The sequence below is a fragment of the Pagrus major genome, chromosome 6, assembly GCF_040436345.1.
Source record: "Pagrus major chromosome 6, Pma_NU_1.0".
Lineage (NCBI taxonomy): Eukaryota > Metazoa > Chordata > Actinopteri > Spariformes > Sparidae > Pagrus > Pagrus major.
The window spans coordinates 22,250,965-22,267,350 of NC_133220.1; the positions used below are offsets into that span (position 1 = coordinate 22,250,965).

Genomic DNA, 16,386 nt, shown 5'->3' on the forward strand with positions numbered 1-16,386 from the left:
AACAAAAAGACACCATCGATTTCCATTTTGTGAAACACAATAGCAATTCACTCGGATTAAACCAAAAAAGAAAACATCTCTCTGATTCAGACAGCCCCATTCATTCACTCTTTATTTGTCAATATTCAGGACAAAAGCAGTCTAGTGAGGCTACTTGGTCTTTTAGTTGTTGTTTCGTGTTTCTTTTTGTCAGTATTTAAAATCATTCTTTGTACTTTCACCCAACATTTCAGTCCATTTCATTTTCCATGGGATCACAATCATTCATTTTATATGGACTGGCATCTGTATAATAATACACAAATGAAATCTGAATGTGATTAAAACGTGTTTTTATTCACTTGTAGTTGCAGTGCTGGTTGATTTCAGACGGTTTTAGCAAAAAATGTTAAACATGAAATGAAGTTGAACCCTTCAGTCCCTCAATAAAAGAAACAGTTTCTTTCACTATATGAGAGCTTTTAAGGGCAATACCAGTATTTTTGTCATGTGTGTCTATCTTGTGCGTTTTCCTACTTCTACTTTATACTATCCTTTCTTTTCCTAATGATTTTCATTCAGCTTCATGCCCGTCACAGGCTTATGTTGTTTTTGTTCCTTTTTGTAGGATAAATATTAATACAAATAAAAGTCACTGACGACTGACTCTTCTAACCCTGAGGTGTCACTTCTGTCAGACTTTGTTCAGCCTGCAACACAAAAAAGATGACATCTCGGCTTCCTTCTGTCTAAACACTGTACAAAAATAATAAGAGAAACATTTCAGAGGCCATGACTGATGTTTCTGTTGATCAGTCCCTGCTGATGAGACTGATACAGAAATCAAACATGAAAAACACTGGTACTGTCCTTGAAGACATGACATGTTAATGTCATTAATTGTGACATTTACACGTTGGGAAGCATGCCAGTGATCCTTAAGTTCACTCCTCTTCTGTTTTTAATTCCATTCCCCCGTCTTTAATCCTTTTTGATGCGGGAGTAAAAGAAAATATCCCAAAGCGAAACCCAGACATCTTGAAAGGCAATGCACTGAATGAAACTGAAATCCTTTATGGTCAGGCCAGGTCTAAACTTAGACACTGTTACCTCTCGCTGCATGTTTAACCGCATCACTTCAGCTTTTTGTCTGAGTCAATGTCTCCTCCTCATGGAAATATGGATGGTCTAGGGCATTCAGGGCAGATATTCGTTTGAAGGGGTCAAAGGTCAGCATTTTCTGTAGAAGAAAGAGTAGCAGGTTAGATTTCAGATATCAAAGCAACAGCTTTTAACATTTTAAGAAATACTCTTATTCACTTTCTTGATAAGAGTTAAATAAAGAGGTTTAGACCACTCACATATCTGACCATTAAATACGAAGCCGGAGGCAACAGCAGGTTAGCTTATCTTAGCATAGAGACTGGAAACAGGGGAAACGCCTAGCCTGGCTCTGATCAGAGGTAACAAAAACCGTCCTACTAGCACCTCTAAAGCTCATTAATTAACATGTTATATCTCATCTTTCTTGATCCATATGATTTAATAAAAACAAAATTACTGGACTGAAGGAAATCTCTATTTTGCCAGGACCAGTTGCCAGGCAACCAGAAGAAGCTACAGGAAGTCACAGGTCAAAGATGTTTATTCATTTAATAATACAGAGGAAGGTAAAGAAATTAAATTCAGTGGAAAGTCACCAAAATAAGCTAATATATATGTCATTAGCTTTCTTTGCTTATTAGGATTTAGTTTTTTTTAAATAACTAAAATAACTTATCGCTTAATTTTGATCATATATTATCTACATCATATAGAGAGGCATTGTAAAATATACCGACCACTTTAAAGGTGTTGTTAAGTAACTGATTCAAACCCAGAAGAGCAACATTTATGAGCATTTCTGTTGGTAAACTAAATACTAATACATTGGAAAAGTTGTGATCTTGAAGGAGGCATATTATGCTCATTTTTGGGTTCAAAATTGTATTTTGGGTTACTACTAGAACAGGTTTACATGCTTTAACGCTCAAAAAACACACCAGTTTCCTCATACAGAACAACAACACAACAACAGAGCAGCTGCATAATGTCATAATAGGTCTCCTTTAAGTCTTATTTTCAGTTTTACCAGAGAATGAACCTGTTGAAAGTCTGTCTGCTCTTTCCTCTAGTTTAACCAGCTGGTTATTTAACATTAGTCACAAGAATTTCTCATATTGCCCCAGTGAAATTCTTGTGGCTTGTGTTGAACATCAGCAGACTATGACTCAAAAAAGTTCTTCCTGACTCTGAGGTTACTTGCTCGTTACTGTCCTGATTTCAGCTCTGTACACATCTTATAATGAATTACCATGTATGATGGACTGTCCCTTTAATTTTGAATTCAAAGCGAAGTCTTACCAGCAATAGTTGTGCCCCCTGCTCATCTATCTCTGGAACAAAGTCAGTGATTGGTCGAGGTAAGAGAGGGGGGAAGTTTTTTCTTGAGAGTGTAACATCAGTCGGCCACTCCTCCTCTGGTGGCAAGCCAATAACTCTGAAAAGAGGGATCATTGTCAGTGAAATAATATGAATCATCTGCCAAAGTCAGGCAAATGTGATGGAAATAATTTGTTACTCACTCGAGAATCTTCCCAAGTTGGTCCACTTCTGATTCTCCGCAGAACAAAGGTCTAACAGACAGACAAAGTCAAAAATTTGAAGCAGATCTCATATAATTAACTCACATGTGTTTGTACTTCCTGTTTGTACGGGAGGGCAAACTGTAACATGGTGTCCATTAGACCCAGATTAGCATGTCGGCATGAAGGGCAAGTTGAAGGCTCCCACTGATCTATTTTGCGACGTCTCGCCCAGTTACACTTGTTAATTGTTTGTGATACTGTAAGCTATAACATTATAATGATGTGCCTCTGCTCCATCAATGTATCATTATATAATCACCATCATTATACTAACTGTTCCCAAGACGATTATTCTCAGACATGAATCCCTTTATGCAATTATACAATGCATCATTTCTACCACTAGATGGAGCTACTGTGTATATGCTGCACTGGTTATCTGCTGATCTGGGAGAGACGTTGTGAATAATTGCCAATTAGAAATCATATAATACTCCGAGCATATAGACAGAGACATATTTAAATGATATGTCTCCAAGCTGCACAAGTTGCCTTAAATTTACACATTATGACTTTTGCTTGCAGAAACTCCTTGTGGACACGTGAACACCAATAAAGTCTGGATGTTTATTGTAAATTTAACTTGGTCGGGGGAGGGCTACGACTGAAATAGAATATCTATGCTGTAACATAATATGCGTGTTCACCTCCTGACAGTTTAATAGTCCGGACAAGATTTCCCCATGGCCACAGATAACCTGATAATGTTGACCATTTACAGATAAAATCTGAACCCTGCCGGCTGCTGTGACACTGGGACAAAAATGTGTTAAAATCTGGACAGTTACACCACTGGGTAATGAATACACCCACTATATACAACCTATAAAAGGGTCTAAAGGGGAAGCATCCATTTGCCATGATAAATATCATATTGGGTCTGTTATGTCTTATAATATAGCGTTAGCATGTTTGGGACTATAAGAAACTATTTGACAAGAAATGTACAGTAATGTTCACCACATTATGAGCAAATATTGATATTTAACATGTCTGCAAACTGTTTATTGTCAATGTATACACTTTTTTCTCTACAGCATCCAATCATGTCAATGTAAGCATGATTAACCTTTCTAGACATTTTATTTACATTTAGGCAACTCCAAGCACTTTCCTGATAGGGAAGGATGTTATCTTGGTTTAATTTGAAGAAGTCAGCAGCGACTTAAAACACAAGACAGGAAAAGACTTTAGTCAGTCTTTAACAGAAGCCACAATCTTCAGCTCACTTTAATTAAGCGTTTCAGTAACCTAAATCAAACAACGCATAAAAAGTTAAACATGTTCCTTTGCTTTGTAAGCCCCTGCTTATGTTTCATGCCACACGTTCAGGATTGGAAAAAAAACGTTGCCTGTGAACATTATCCAAGCAGTGTTTTCCTCCGAAACGTATTTGGAAAAGTATATCAGTATCAATGTATTTTGTTGTATTTTTTGAGAGATGTTTGGTGTGCGTCTGAAGATTATTCTGCTGACTCACTTGCATCTAAACATCTCGGCGAAGATGCAGCCGGTGCTCCAGATGTCCACAGGTGTGGCGTAACTTGTCTGCAGCAGAACTTCAGGAGGTCGATACCACAGCGTGACCACCTGGGAGAAACAAACACGTCCATCAGCAGGTGTAGGACCAAATGATTTGAACACAATTAAAGAAAACAAAAATCAGGAACCAATAAAATGTTATAGTAGGATGCAAAACTGTACTTTTTGTTTAAGCTCGTTCACAACAATAACCATAAAAAATAAAAATATCTGCATTTCTGATGACCATTTTCCAAAGCTTAATGTATTAATAAGCTAATGTTAGCATGCTAACAGGCTAAACCGAGATGGTTAACCTGTGCTGCATTCAAATACCCATACTACCATACTATTTAGCATTTAAGCGGCACTAAAAATCACATACTAAGTAATGTATCACAATGTGTGTGTGCATACTGCCTGACACTGTGAGCCAGTTAGTATGCCGAAGTTGCATTTAGCAATAGTGCTACCTGAAAAGAGCAGCTAGCATGGCTGTTCTGGTTAAAAACTGATCCCTATATGAATTCAAGAAAGCTCAAACCAAAATTTGACAGTAAGCTAGTGAGCAAATATCACATTCATGCTGTAGTGTAAGGTAGATTAACTCTGACGACAAATGACAACATTGACATTTGCCGAAAGGGTAACGAGAAGTTGGAAGTGTCACACGTTCAGCAGACACTGAATGCATCAAAACAATAGATTTTTTATCTCAGGCAGATTTTCAGTGGCTGAAGGTTGATTTTTATTTTTGAACTGAAATGACTGGAAACCTGCAGCCTGGGTGGTTAAAGTCCAGGCTTTGGAAAATGGCATAATCACAACACAATAAGATATCAGTGTTGTCCATGTGAGTTCTTACCACAGGAGTGAGGGCCATGTGGCAGCTGTAGATCCTGGCCAGTCCAAAGTCAGCCAGCTTCACCTGGCCCTGGCTGGTCACCAGAATATTCTCTGGTTTCAAGTCTCGGTGCATCACGCGGTTCGAGTGAAGGAATGCAAGACCACACAGCAACTGCCTCATCAGGTCCTGCAAAAACAGTGTTATACCTCCACTGAAACTACAGTTCAACAGATGTGTCTTCCTTATAACATATTTGACAGATTATGCAGTTTAGTTTAGATATTGTTTCAGTTAGTTCTTGCCTTAATGTGTCCGGGGGCTAATCCTGGAGTTGGGGCCCTTTCTAGGTACGTCTTGAGGTCTTGGTCCACATGTTCAAACACCAGAGTGACTTTAGTCTCCTGGTCTGACCTCTGGGTGGCACATACATCCATAAGCCTGTCATGTAGAATAAAAGGTGACTTCTGTGAGGTGATGGTGGTGTTCACAGTGAGTTGTAGACAGCACGCACAACACTTTAATGACGGTCTTACCTGACCACATTGGGGTGGTCAAACTGCTCCAGCCTTCTCAACAGAGCCACCTCTCTGACTGTGGAGACGGGGAGGCCATTTTGGTCCGTCTGGACACGCACGCTCTTCAGTGCCACAAACTGCCCGCTCTCTGTGTCTCGGGCCTTATAAACCGTCCCGTAAGCGCCTCCTCCGATCTCTGCCACTGGCTCATACTGGATACTGGTGCCGTGGGCCATGGCCAAGATCAAACAGACTGAGACAAAGTAGGGCAGACAGATCAGATGTAAAAGCTATTAATTACAAGAATGAGATAATTAAAAGGGATTTTGAAACATCACACTAATGTGCAGCCTGGAGCTGTTCCATTGAAAATACTGCAAATCAACAACTGACGAACTGGGAAACCTTACAAAACACAGACCCCTTTCACACTCATCAACCAATCACTCAACCCAAACCTACCCATTACACAGATGTATGTAAAGAAAGTGTAGTTGAAACAGATCAAATCAGACAACTGAAGACAATACAGTTAAAAACAAGAAAGACAAGACACACATAAAAAACATTAATTTCCTCACTCGAATCGAGGGGCTAAGGACAGAGGATGCCGTTCACTGTACAGATTGTAAAGCCCACTGAGGCGATGTGGTTGTGATTTCGGGCTTCATAAATAAAATCAATTTGTAAAGGAATAAACCGCACTCATATATTGTCTCTGATTAGCTGGTGAATATTTAGTAAGAAAGACAAAATGTCTTCAGGCTAAGAATAACACACTGCAGAAGCTGGAATTCATTGCCTTTCTACTCCAAACCTTTCATATTCAAAATGAACAGTTGCTCCTCGGCAGCTCTTGTGCTTCAATATCAATTTCTGAATGAGTACAGAGTTGATTTTGAGCTGGCAGCAGTGCGTCTCAGAAGAAACATTTCTGAGGTTGTCTTGAGCTGAAATACGTGTCTATTGTAACTCTGCTATTATACTTTTGCATCCAAATGACATCAGCTTGTTAGCAAAGAGTTGTCATTCCAGGAGTTCAGTAAACAACAGCCCCTTATCAGTGTCCAATGAGGAGATACGAATGTGTCATATACATCAGTCAGCCTCAACATTAAAACCACTGACCGGTGATTTGCATAATACTGATCATTTCCTTACAAAGGCACCTGTGAAAAGGTGGGATATATCAGGCGGCAAGTGAACAGTCAGTTGTTGACGTTGATGTGAAGCAGGAAACATGGGCAAGTGTATCAGGCAGGCGGTTTTAATGGTGCAAGTTCTCAGCGGTAATATTTCACAAACAGCATAACATTGAGCTTGTAACACCGCGCTCTACAAAAGAGGACAAGGGCAGTTTTTCTTCTTTAGTATTTCCATTTGTAAAACAAACTGCTCGGCGCTGTCGACGACTGTGTAGCACTTAGAGTGCTGCTGTATTCAGGAGGGGGATGCTGTACAGCTCAACAACCTGGTTGATGTGCCATGGAGCTGACTGAGCCATTCCTGTACAAAATATACTGTTTCAGCTATTCAGAGTGGGTAATGTGAATAAAATCTTCTTTTACAGAATCTTCCATTTTTATATTTTGAAACTTTATTAATACATATTTCTAATACAATAGATTTCCTCTTCAAAAATGTCGGGAGAGGAATGACTAATTAATTTAATTCAAATCTCAGTACTTCATCACAGAGCTATAAAAGTGCTGCTCACTGATTTACAACACAGGGATAATTAAACTACAGTAGCCTAAGTATAAACAGTAGAGACATTATACTGTATCATGGTATATATCATAATTGCCCAACTCTCTCATCTATATTAATTAAAGCCTAATAAAATTGGTTTCAATTTCCTCTCTGTGGGTCACTAAAGTTTAATTTATTATCATCATCAACACAATCAGGCTGCTACCAACTACAAATTCAAAATCTTTAGACCTGCATCAGCCAACTTTTTAGCCTCTTGGTTGCAACGGAACAAGCTAAACACAACATAAACGCTCATTTAGCCGCCTGTAGAATTTAAATCCGATCTTCTCTCTCTTTTTAGTTTTATTTTGGTCTCCACTGACTCCTGAGAGAAATATCTGTCTCTTCAGCTGATAAATGGGCCCTTATGTTCATGTTCTAGAGGCATATTGTGTCTGGTGCTGAGTAATGGTGGTACAGTCACTTTGTGAGAGCTCTTTCAGTGGAAACAGCTGCCTGCCTGGGTATGCCTGAAGTGACTCCAATAAGACAGTAAAGTTTTGGGGCATAAAATCAAAATACTTCAGATACTCAAACCCTCTGTAGAGCTGAGGAGAACTGCACTGTAGAGAACTAATTTTCTGTGCAAGTGCTTTTGAGGAGATTTCAAAGTATATATTACATATTGTGCATGGCTTCACCCACCACTAATAAATAACACACAGCAGTCTATGTAAACTTTCTGGCAGCAGGAGTTAACTGTGCTCGGAGCTAAGTGCACAACATTTTAAGGCTAGCTGCACTGGCCTCTATTAGAGTGAAACCTCAAAAGGTATTTTTGGTGCAAAGTGCTGACATGTCTGACATATTTTTTATCCATTTCTTTATTCACATTCACCAAATGTTTTATTATCCACGAGCTAAAGGACAAAAGTACCCGACCTCCCGAGAGAAATCAAATGGTTCACTGAATGGGACACCATTTTACATGAAATACATTAAACACAGGACCCTGCCAGCACAGGAAGCAACGTCAAACACTCAATCTTAACAGCGTTTTTGTCCCATTGCTTCTAAATTGTCTCTGGCTTCACCACCACCTCCATCCATCCGCCTCCTGCCAGGGAGCAGGCATACAACCAGAGAGAGCATCGCCCGCTCCTTCCTTCCCTTTGTTCAACTCTCAGCCTTTAATCTGTTAAACCAGTTTGGTACACTCCCCCCCTGCTCCGCCTGTCCCCACACCTTATCCCCCTCCATCCACCTGTGTGCCTCTTCCACCTACTCAACATTAACACCTGTCACATTCATATCTGGCATGTGTGTCCTATTGTTTTGTGGTCATCTGCTCCCTCTCACTCCTGCTGCCTCCTCCAGCACAGTCCCTGGGTTCACTAAGTTATGAACGTCGGGGCTCGAGGACAGAGCAGAGCAACATCATTACCATATTCACAATCCCATCCCCCCTCTCAGGTGACAGGTGGTCTTTGCTGAAAAAGGCATTGCTTTTCGGTCCTCTGTCTTATAATCCTGTTCGTGTTGAGGTTAAACATTTGTTTTATTTGAACTGATGGAAAGGTTTGATATTTGATTAATAACATTTTTTTAAAAAAGCCAAATATTTGTCTGTTCCAGCTTTTTAAACATGAGGCTTTGATGCTTCATATTCATATCCTGTCGTATATGATTAATATCTTTGGGTTTTGAGCTGTTGGTTGAATAAAATAAGCAACTTCAATGTATCACATTGGGCTCTGAGAAATTGTTATTGATTACATTATATAGGCAACACATTGATTTTAATTGAAAACATGATCAGCAGATTATTCATTAATTAAATTAATTGCTAGTTACTTCATCATTTTATCCTATCGGACATTTGTGTAAAACATTTGTTGTAATTATCGTATGAATCGTTGAGAAGTGACGAAAACATGTGTTTTGTGAAGTCAACGTGACCTTGATCTTTGAACACTGACCACCATAATCTAATCATTCATCCTGAAGTCCAAGTGGACCTTCATGCCAAATTTGAAGAAATTCCCTCGATGTGTTTCTGAGATATCGCGTTCACAGGAACGGGACAACACGAAAACATAATGCCTCCAGCCACAGCTATAACCAACGCTGAGGCATGGCAAGAAACTAACCTGTCAATATAAAACGTTTCCATGTTGTTCTGTGTCAGACTGTATAAATACTATGATCACAGTGGACTTGTTGGGGAAGATAAAGTGCGAAAGAGATGAAGTCGAGCCGGAGCTACAATTGTTTCTGCAGAGGACAGTGAGAAAAATGCAGCAACAAAAGAACAGAAACACAATCCACTGAAAGGCCAAACACCTCAACAAGGAATTCATTCTCTTCTGTTCTTTAGCGCACTCTTCATTCTCCAAAGCCGATACTCCCAAAAATACACAATACTAACACTCAAAGAGACTTTCAGTCTCTGTTGACAGCATGACTGGACTGTAACTTTGTAAACATGATTGCTTCATGAGCCCAGAGAAGAAAACAGATAAATGCAGAGTCACTGTTGAACGTAGCAAAACATACACGCCTTTTAGGGCTGACTGTTGAGATTCAGATGATTTGTTAAAATAAAATATAAAACCTTTTGGATCTGTATGTGAATCTCTCCAGAGAAATCTCTTCTACTCACTATTTACAGCCCAACATGTACAGATCGGGTTAATTATATCTCAAAGTGTTATTGAAAGTGAACATGATACCAACTGACAAGGCTTGAACATATTATAGCGAACAGTTTGAATATTCTGCAATGCAGCCAAACCACATTACTGAAGTGGTCAATATAAAGTGTCGTTAATAAGAGGAAGAGATGTTGCATTATTCGTGACCGACACACCACATTTCTTCCTCTTATGCAAAGAAAAGTTGAGTCAGACTGTCTGCGGACAAGAATCTGCTGGCATTCCTGTGTGATTCTGCAAGAAATACAAATTCCTTTCAACATTATTCAGGTCAGTGCTGACCTGACAAATAAAACCTAAAAATCATAGCTGACATTAAGCGACACAGAGAAACATAAAAATACCACCAATATCACCAAGAAACTTTCTTTTTGATTCCTATAAAAAATACTCCCAATAAAGATTTCTGGCTGATTCTTATAATCATTTCAAAATAAACATATTGCAGGTTTAATTCATGACAACCAATAACTATAAAAACATTTTTAAAGAAAAATCTGACTGTCTGTCTAATGAGCTTTTGTTATAAAGTCCATCAACTGATACTAATTATCAAGATGAAAAAAAAATGTGATATCTGTTTTTAGTTTCCTTTAATCACATTTTTTTAATATAAAAAAAATAAACCTCCTAATTACACTACTGACTCGAACTACACTAGCTTTAGTTTTTGTATTATAAATACATTCATTTAAAATGTAGTTTATGATTTTAAATTCATATCATACAGTGTCCATGTGGAACCAAATGTGCATTAGGCAACAATAACAATAAGTGCTGACCAAATACTGAGCAACAAATTACAATAATCTTCCTGGTGTTAACAATTAAAAGCTAAGACAAATTGCAATCTAGTGGTTACGGGTAGACACAATATGTTACGACAGAGCAGAACTTAATAATAGATATTAATAAACATTCATTTCTTATTGAATTGGTTTTTATCCAATAAAAGGTTTTCCTTTGTATTTTGTTTGCTAACTAAAATAAACTTTGGCAATCTTCCCAGAACTTTATGATGTTGTTGTAAAAAAAAAGAAAGAAAAAAAGCCATTTAATAGTTTAATCAGTTTCCATTAAAGAAAGCTTCTACAACTGTGATAAACTGATCACATATTGTGAGTCCACAGTTTGCCCACATGTAGGTTGCCTCATTAAAGTAATTAAGTTAAATTTAGGCGTTTATCATCACTGCCATTGTGAAACTTTCCACTGAAGGCAGCAGACTGTGTGGTAACTGTTGTGGGAGGCAGCAGAGAAGAAATCCAGAGAGGACAGGGAGAGGCCTGCTGAGGAGGCTGAGTAAACCGGCCTGTACAGTCAAATGTCAAACTGTAAGAAGTTACTGAGTCTTCTTCAATACTGACAGGGTTCAACCAGCACTGCTGTTTTAAAGTTGATGCAGGTGTGGACCATTTACAGTTTGAAAGTCCAGCAAAAGTGTTTTCATTTTGTAACTTAACTGGATAAAATAAAACCAGTGGTGGGATTTAACCAAATACATTTGAGGTACTTGTACTTTTCTAACTATTTTCCTTTCATGTGAATTTGTACTTGTACTCCACTACACTATGGAGGGAAATATTACACTTTCAACTCCACTACAATTACCTGACAGCTTTGGTAACTAGTTACTTTACAAAGTAAGATTTTTGCACACAAAAAACAGAAGAGTTTATAAAATATGACATTTGGTTACAAATCAAAATGCTTTTATATAGTTTATACCAGTTAGGCTGAAACAAAGAGTGGGTTAATTAATTAGTTGATTGATGGAAAAAAGTATTCCCAACGACTTTGATAACTGTTTCAGTCATTTTTCATGCAAACATTTTTCACAAAACATTTCAGGAGATTAATCCAAATATGAAAATAATCCTATAAAAAGTAGTTTGATATTAACTCTACCTCAACCAACTACCACAGCAACATGTTACCTATAAAAAATAATATAATTATAAGTGATATAATAATATATCAGTCACAGGGGACGTTATTCCACATTGAGTATTTTTACTTACTTAATCATCATTTTACAACACATAGTTGTATTACCAGATGTAGTTTTTATGCAGTATTATAGTATTTAAATGTATAATATGTAGTGTAATGTACATACTTTTATTGAAGTGACTCTTTTAATGCAGGACATTTACTTATAGTGGAAGCACTCTATGAATGTCAAAATACATCATATATTTCTATATAACACATTACTTTACTTACTTTTACTTACTGTATCATCATAATACAACACATATTTGTATTACAAAATGTAGTTTAGGCTTATATGTCGTATTTAAATGTATTATTTGTTGTCATACTTACATACTTGGCTCACATGTTCAATGCAGGACTTTTACTTGTAGTGAAGTATTTTTACAGTCTGTAAACTTTTAGTGCTCTGTGGATGACAAACTAAAAAATATATATTTACATTTGATCTAAACTACCAATAACACATCTCTGAGTGTAAATATCATGTGGCTGATTTATCCACCTTCATTTCACAAAGGTAAAAAACTGTGTAATTTGATTGAAAATGAATCGTTACAACATGAAGTGTCATTATGTCTGAGCAGGCCTGCTGTGGTCCTCATGCCAAACCCTCCCCTGGTCCTACAGGAAGTGGTCTGGTTGACTTGTCACCTTAAAAACATCTCCTCAGAGAGACTCACACAGCACCACCAGAGGAGAGAGAGGGGACAGATGTTTAACACAACACCTGGAGGTCTGTCACACAACACTGAGGCCGATAACCTGCAGGTTTATTGATCACCAATCAGCAGACAGCTCACATTTCATTCATTTATCACACTTAATCAGCTCCAATGCAGCCGGGCACTGAAGGCCAGTGGGCGGAGGCACAAAACAGGCCAGGGCAGACGGAAAGCCCTGTCTCCCGACACGTGGTGCTCCTCCATAGCGCTCCTTTGTTGATTAAAAAAAACTGTCTTTAAAAAAAGTGAAGCAGCAACAGGCCACACGGACTTTTTTCTGCTCCTCACCTACATGATCACTGACGTGGCGGAGTAATAAAAAGTAGAGACGGGGAGCGGAGGAGACAGATCACCGCCAGCAACTTCCACTTCCACATCTGTGCCACATTACATAAATGTCCGCTGCCAAAGTGTCACACAGGAATCAAGTCTCATGTTCGGGCGACAGCTCACATACTTGTACTCACCTCGTCTGTTTCTTCTCCGCGGCAGGTAAAAGCTTCACTTGAGCTTTATGAGGAGGACATGCTCATTCTTGTGCCACGTATATAACTCCCGACAGAACCGGGTCACAGAGGCAGGCGGGTCGGGTCCGGGCTCAGGGTTTCACAGCCCCGGCAGTGGATCTGGAGAGGAGAAGCCAATCAAGATATGATTTCGGCCTCCTGTGTTTTTTTTCTTCCTCCAGCCTGCTCTCTTCTTCTTCTTTTGGGTTTGTCGCTTCCTGTTGCTTCTAGCAACTCTTGGAGGAGGCGGAGCTACAGAAAGCCTTCACAGCATGATCATGTCAGCAGCACATCTCAATCCATCTCAAACACTTTATATCTGCAGAGAGGAGCACTGTAACACTTTAACGAGCATCGTTAATAAACGGTGCATTTGTAGTTCATCAAACTTTAGGTCATAGTTGTTTCACTGTGAGCAAACAATGAAATGCGTCATAAAACTGTTACCTAGCAATTGTTTATTATAAAGTTGCAACTAATGTAAATAAATACTGTGCAGGTCATTTAAACATTATTTGGATGAACATTATAAAGTTGCAACTGATGTTTAAGGACCTTCAAATTGCCCAACAAATGGTTTCCATCACATAATTATTAAATAAAGTTTAATTAACTATAAATGTACATTTTATTAATGATGATAAATTGTTAAAACATTCACTGTACCTACAGATTATATAAAATAATAATACCATAATAATAAATAATTCCTAACATGCTGTTCTTTTAACATAAAGGCTAAATCATCATCATCTGTTGGATTTAAATCCAAATACACAGTATAAACTGTATTTAGAGCATATCATCCTACTTACAGTAATCTACATTACCATTCAATATTGTATATACTCCTACAGTATTTTATATACACCTACACCCAAAGGACCATAAAGGAAGTGTTGGGCTTTATTGTGTTTTATCCTTTTTTACAAATATTATAATATATTATATACAAATATAAGATGCCTCTCAGTGAGGCTGTGAGTGTAATATATTCATTAATGTGTCATTTATTGTAAGATTCCATATATATTTATATGTCTATTTCTTTTAACTTACTTGTATGTACATTATATTCTATTTTCTAGCTTCCTGATTTAAACCACCTGTGCACATACTCGACCAACAAAGTCGAATCTGATCCGGATTGTTTCTCTCAGATACTAAATATAGAGCTACTGCACATAGATATCAGACACATGTTTATAATTCAGCACAGCACAAAAAAATGTTTTCTTAGTTTAATTTTTTAAAACTAATTTAATTGCTTAATGTAAGAAAATGCACAAATCATGACAATTTAAGGGAGTACAAGGTAACATTTATATTAATAGAAAATACAAAAAATATATAAAAATGTATCAGTAGTTTATATATTTGGGACAAAAATATAACAAAGAAGATTCATACACAACTCTGTTGCTACAGTAATAAATATACACAATATACAAAATTAAAGCAAATATCTAAATGTATATTATATTTCATGTGGAGTTGTTGGCAAAGATTTGTCTATTTGTATTGTATACAGTTACATTAAAACTGCACAAAATGCTTTTATCGTCATTAGTTTACTACTTCAGCCATGTCAGTGCCGTGATCATAACCCCAAAGTAAAGATATTTTTACAGCTGTATAGTGAAAAAGTAAATGTTGTAAGGAAAACAAGAATGGTGAAAGAAAGGTGAGGAAATCTGTCCCAAATAAACAGAAAGCTCAGTATACATCCATTAATAAATCAAAAGAAATACATAGACTTATACATACTTATAAATACATTAAAATATAAACTGATGTATTATCCATGTACAAACAATACTACCATACACATTAACACCTACTGCTTTAACGAGTACTTGTACACATTAAGTTTCATTAATTGCTTCCATAACAGTGAAAGTTTCATTAAATCTAATAATATTCCACATTTTGGACAAAATTCATTTTAAAATACATATTTGCTCCACAAAACATAATAAAAAAAAGCATGTGGGAATAAAATATCTGGGACAATAAATAACAAACTCTCTTTATATTAACTTATCATTAGTAAATCAGTTATTGAGATAAAAACATTAATAAATAAGGTGGCTACTCTAATTACAGCTGATTTAGTAAAAGTATAAATAGCAGATCGTCCCCTACTGTTTATAAACTAACATTAACTCATATATTTAGTATATATCCAGTACACTCCACTCTGATGCACATCCAGCCTGTGTATTTGGCATTAGAGGTTAACAAAGTGTCCAAATGGGAAGAGTTGGGACTAATGGACTGAATACAGTTCAGGCTTGTGACTCACTACTATTAATCTATTCATTAAATGTTGCTTTCTGTTCCTTTATGGTCTGTTGGTTACAAACAAACTGCACAACGTCTGCCTGCCTTGAAAACGGCATGAATGATGGACTTTTCTATGAATAAAATCCTTGTTGGTCAGTCTCAGTTTATGAGTTCTTCTGTCCTGCACAACCAATCTGTTTCAGATATAGTCCCTCTTTTACAGTTTTCCTCCCAGCCACCGCTGCTGCATTTGTGTTCCCGCTGCCTGCTAGAGGGGAAGGAAGTTGACGCTGCCAGTATCCGCACTTGTGGCCAGAAATGGGGATGTAGTGCAGTGACATTGGCATGCAGACTGACTCAGTGGCTGGGACAAAAGTCTGAAACAAGACGTTGCTTCTCACACTTCGGTTCTGCTCGATTATGAATGAGAGACTTCTGAGAGAAGAAGAAAAAGAAGAAGAAAACGGTAATGAAAAATATATACAAATGATCACTAAATACATTTAATAACAAACAAATTCAACAAAAAGGGCATATTTACATTCATGTTGAATGTGTATGGAAATATCTCATTTCCACACTTAAACACAATACACACAGTGAAAACTAATATATTCTTTTAATATATCATTCTTTCATTTTCCAGTCTGGAGAGTTGAGCAAGCATTTGACCAGTTCTTGGTTTTGTCTCTACAAATGTTGACTAAAGTTGCTGTTAAAAACATTTCTACTGATGACTTGCACAGCATTTGGGAGGAGGTGGGGGTTGGTCAGGTGGTTTAATGGCTGTTAGTGACTGTTTTAAGTGAGTAGTTTCGGCAAAACAAGTCCCCAATTCACTGAGTAAGATGTGAAAATATTCTGCCTCTGCATGCTGTTTTTTGCCTGTTGCAGCACACCTCTCTTATCCCCACCT

General features: G+C 37.5%; 1 protein-coding gene across 1 annotated transcript; it reads right to left on the bottom strand.

Annotated features, from left to right (window-relative positions):
* Nucleotides 1-315: 315 nt before the first annotated feature.
* Nucleotides 316-13,356, bottom strand: cdk4 (cyclin dependent kinase 4). The gene is made up of 8 exons (XM_073468963.1): nt 13,146-13,356; nt 5,568-5,802; nt 5,337-5,472; nt 5,053-5,220; nt 4,147-4,256; nt 2,604-2,654; nt 2,383-2,518; nt 316-1,219 (listed from the first exon to the last, which is right to left on the bottom strand). Exons 2-8 carry the CDS (start codon nt 5,783-5,785, stop codon nt 1,118-1,120), a joined length of 921 nt encoding a protein of 306 aa, XP_073325064.1. The 5' UTR covers nt 5,786-5,802; nt 13,146-13,356; the 3' UTR covers nt 316-1,117.
* Nucleotides 13,357-16,386: the final 3,030 nt, after the last annotated feature.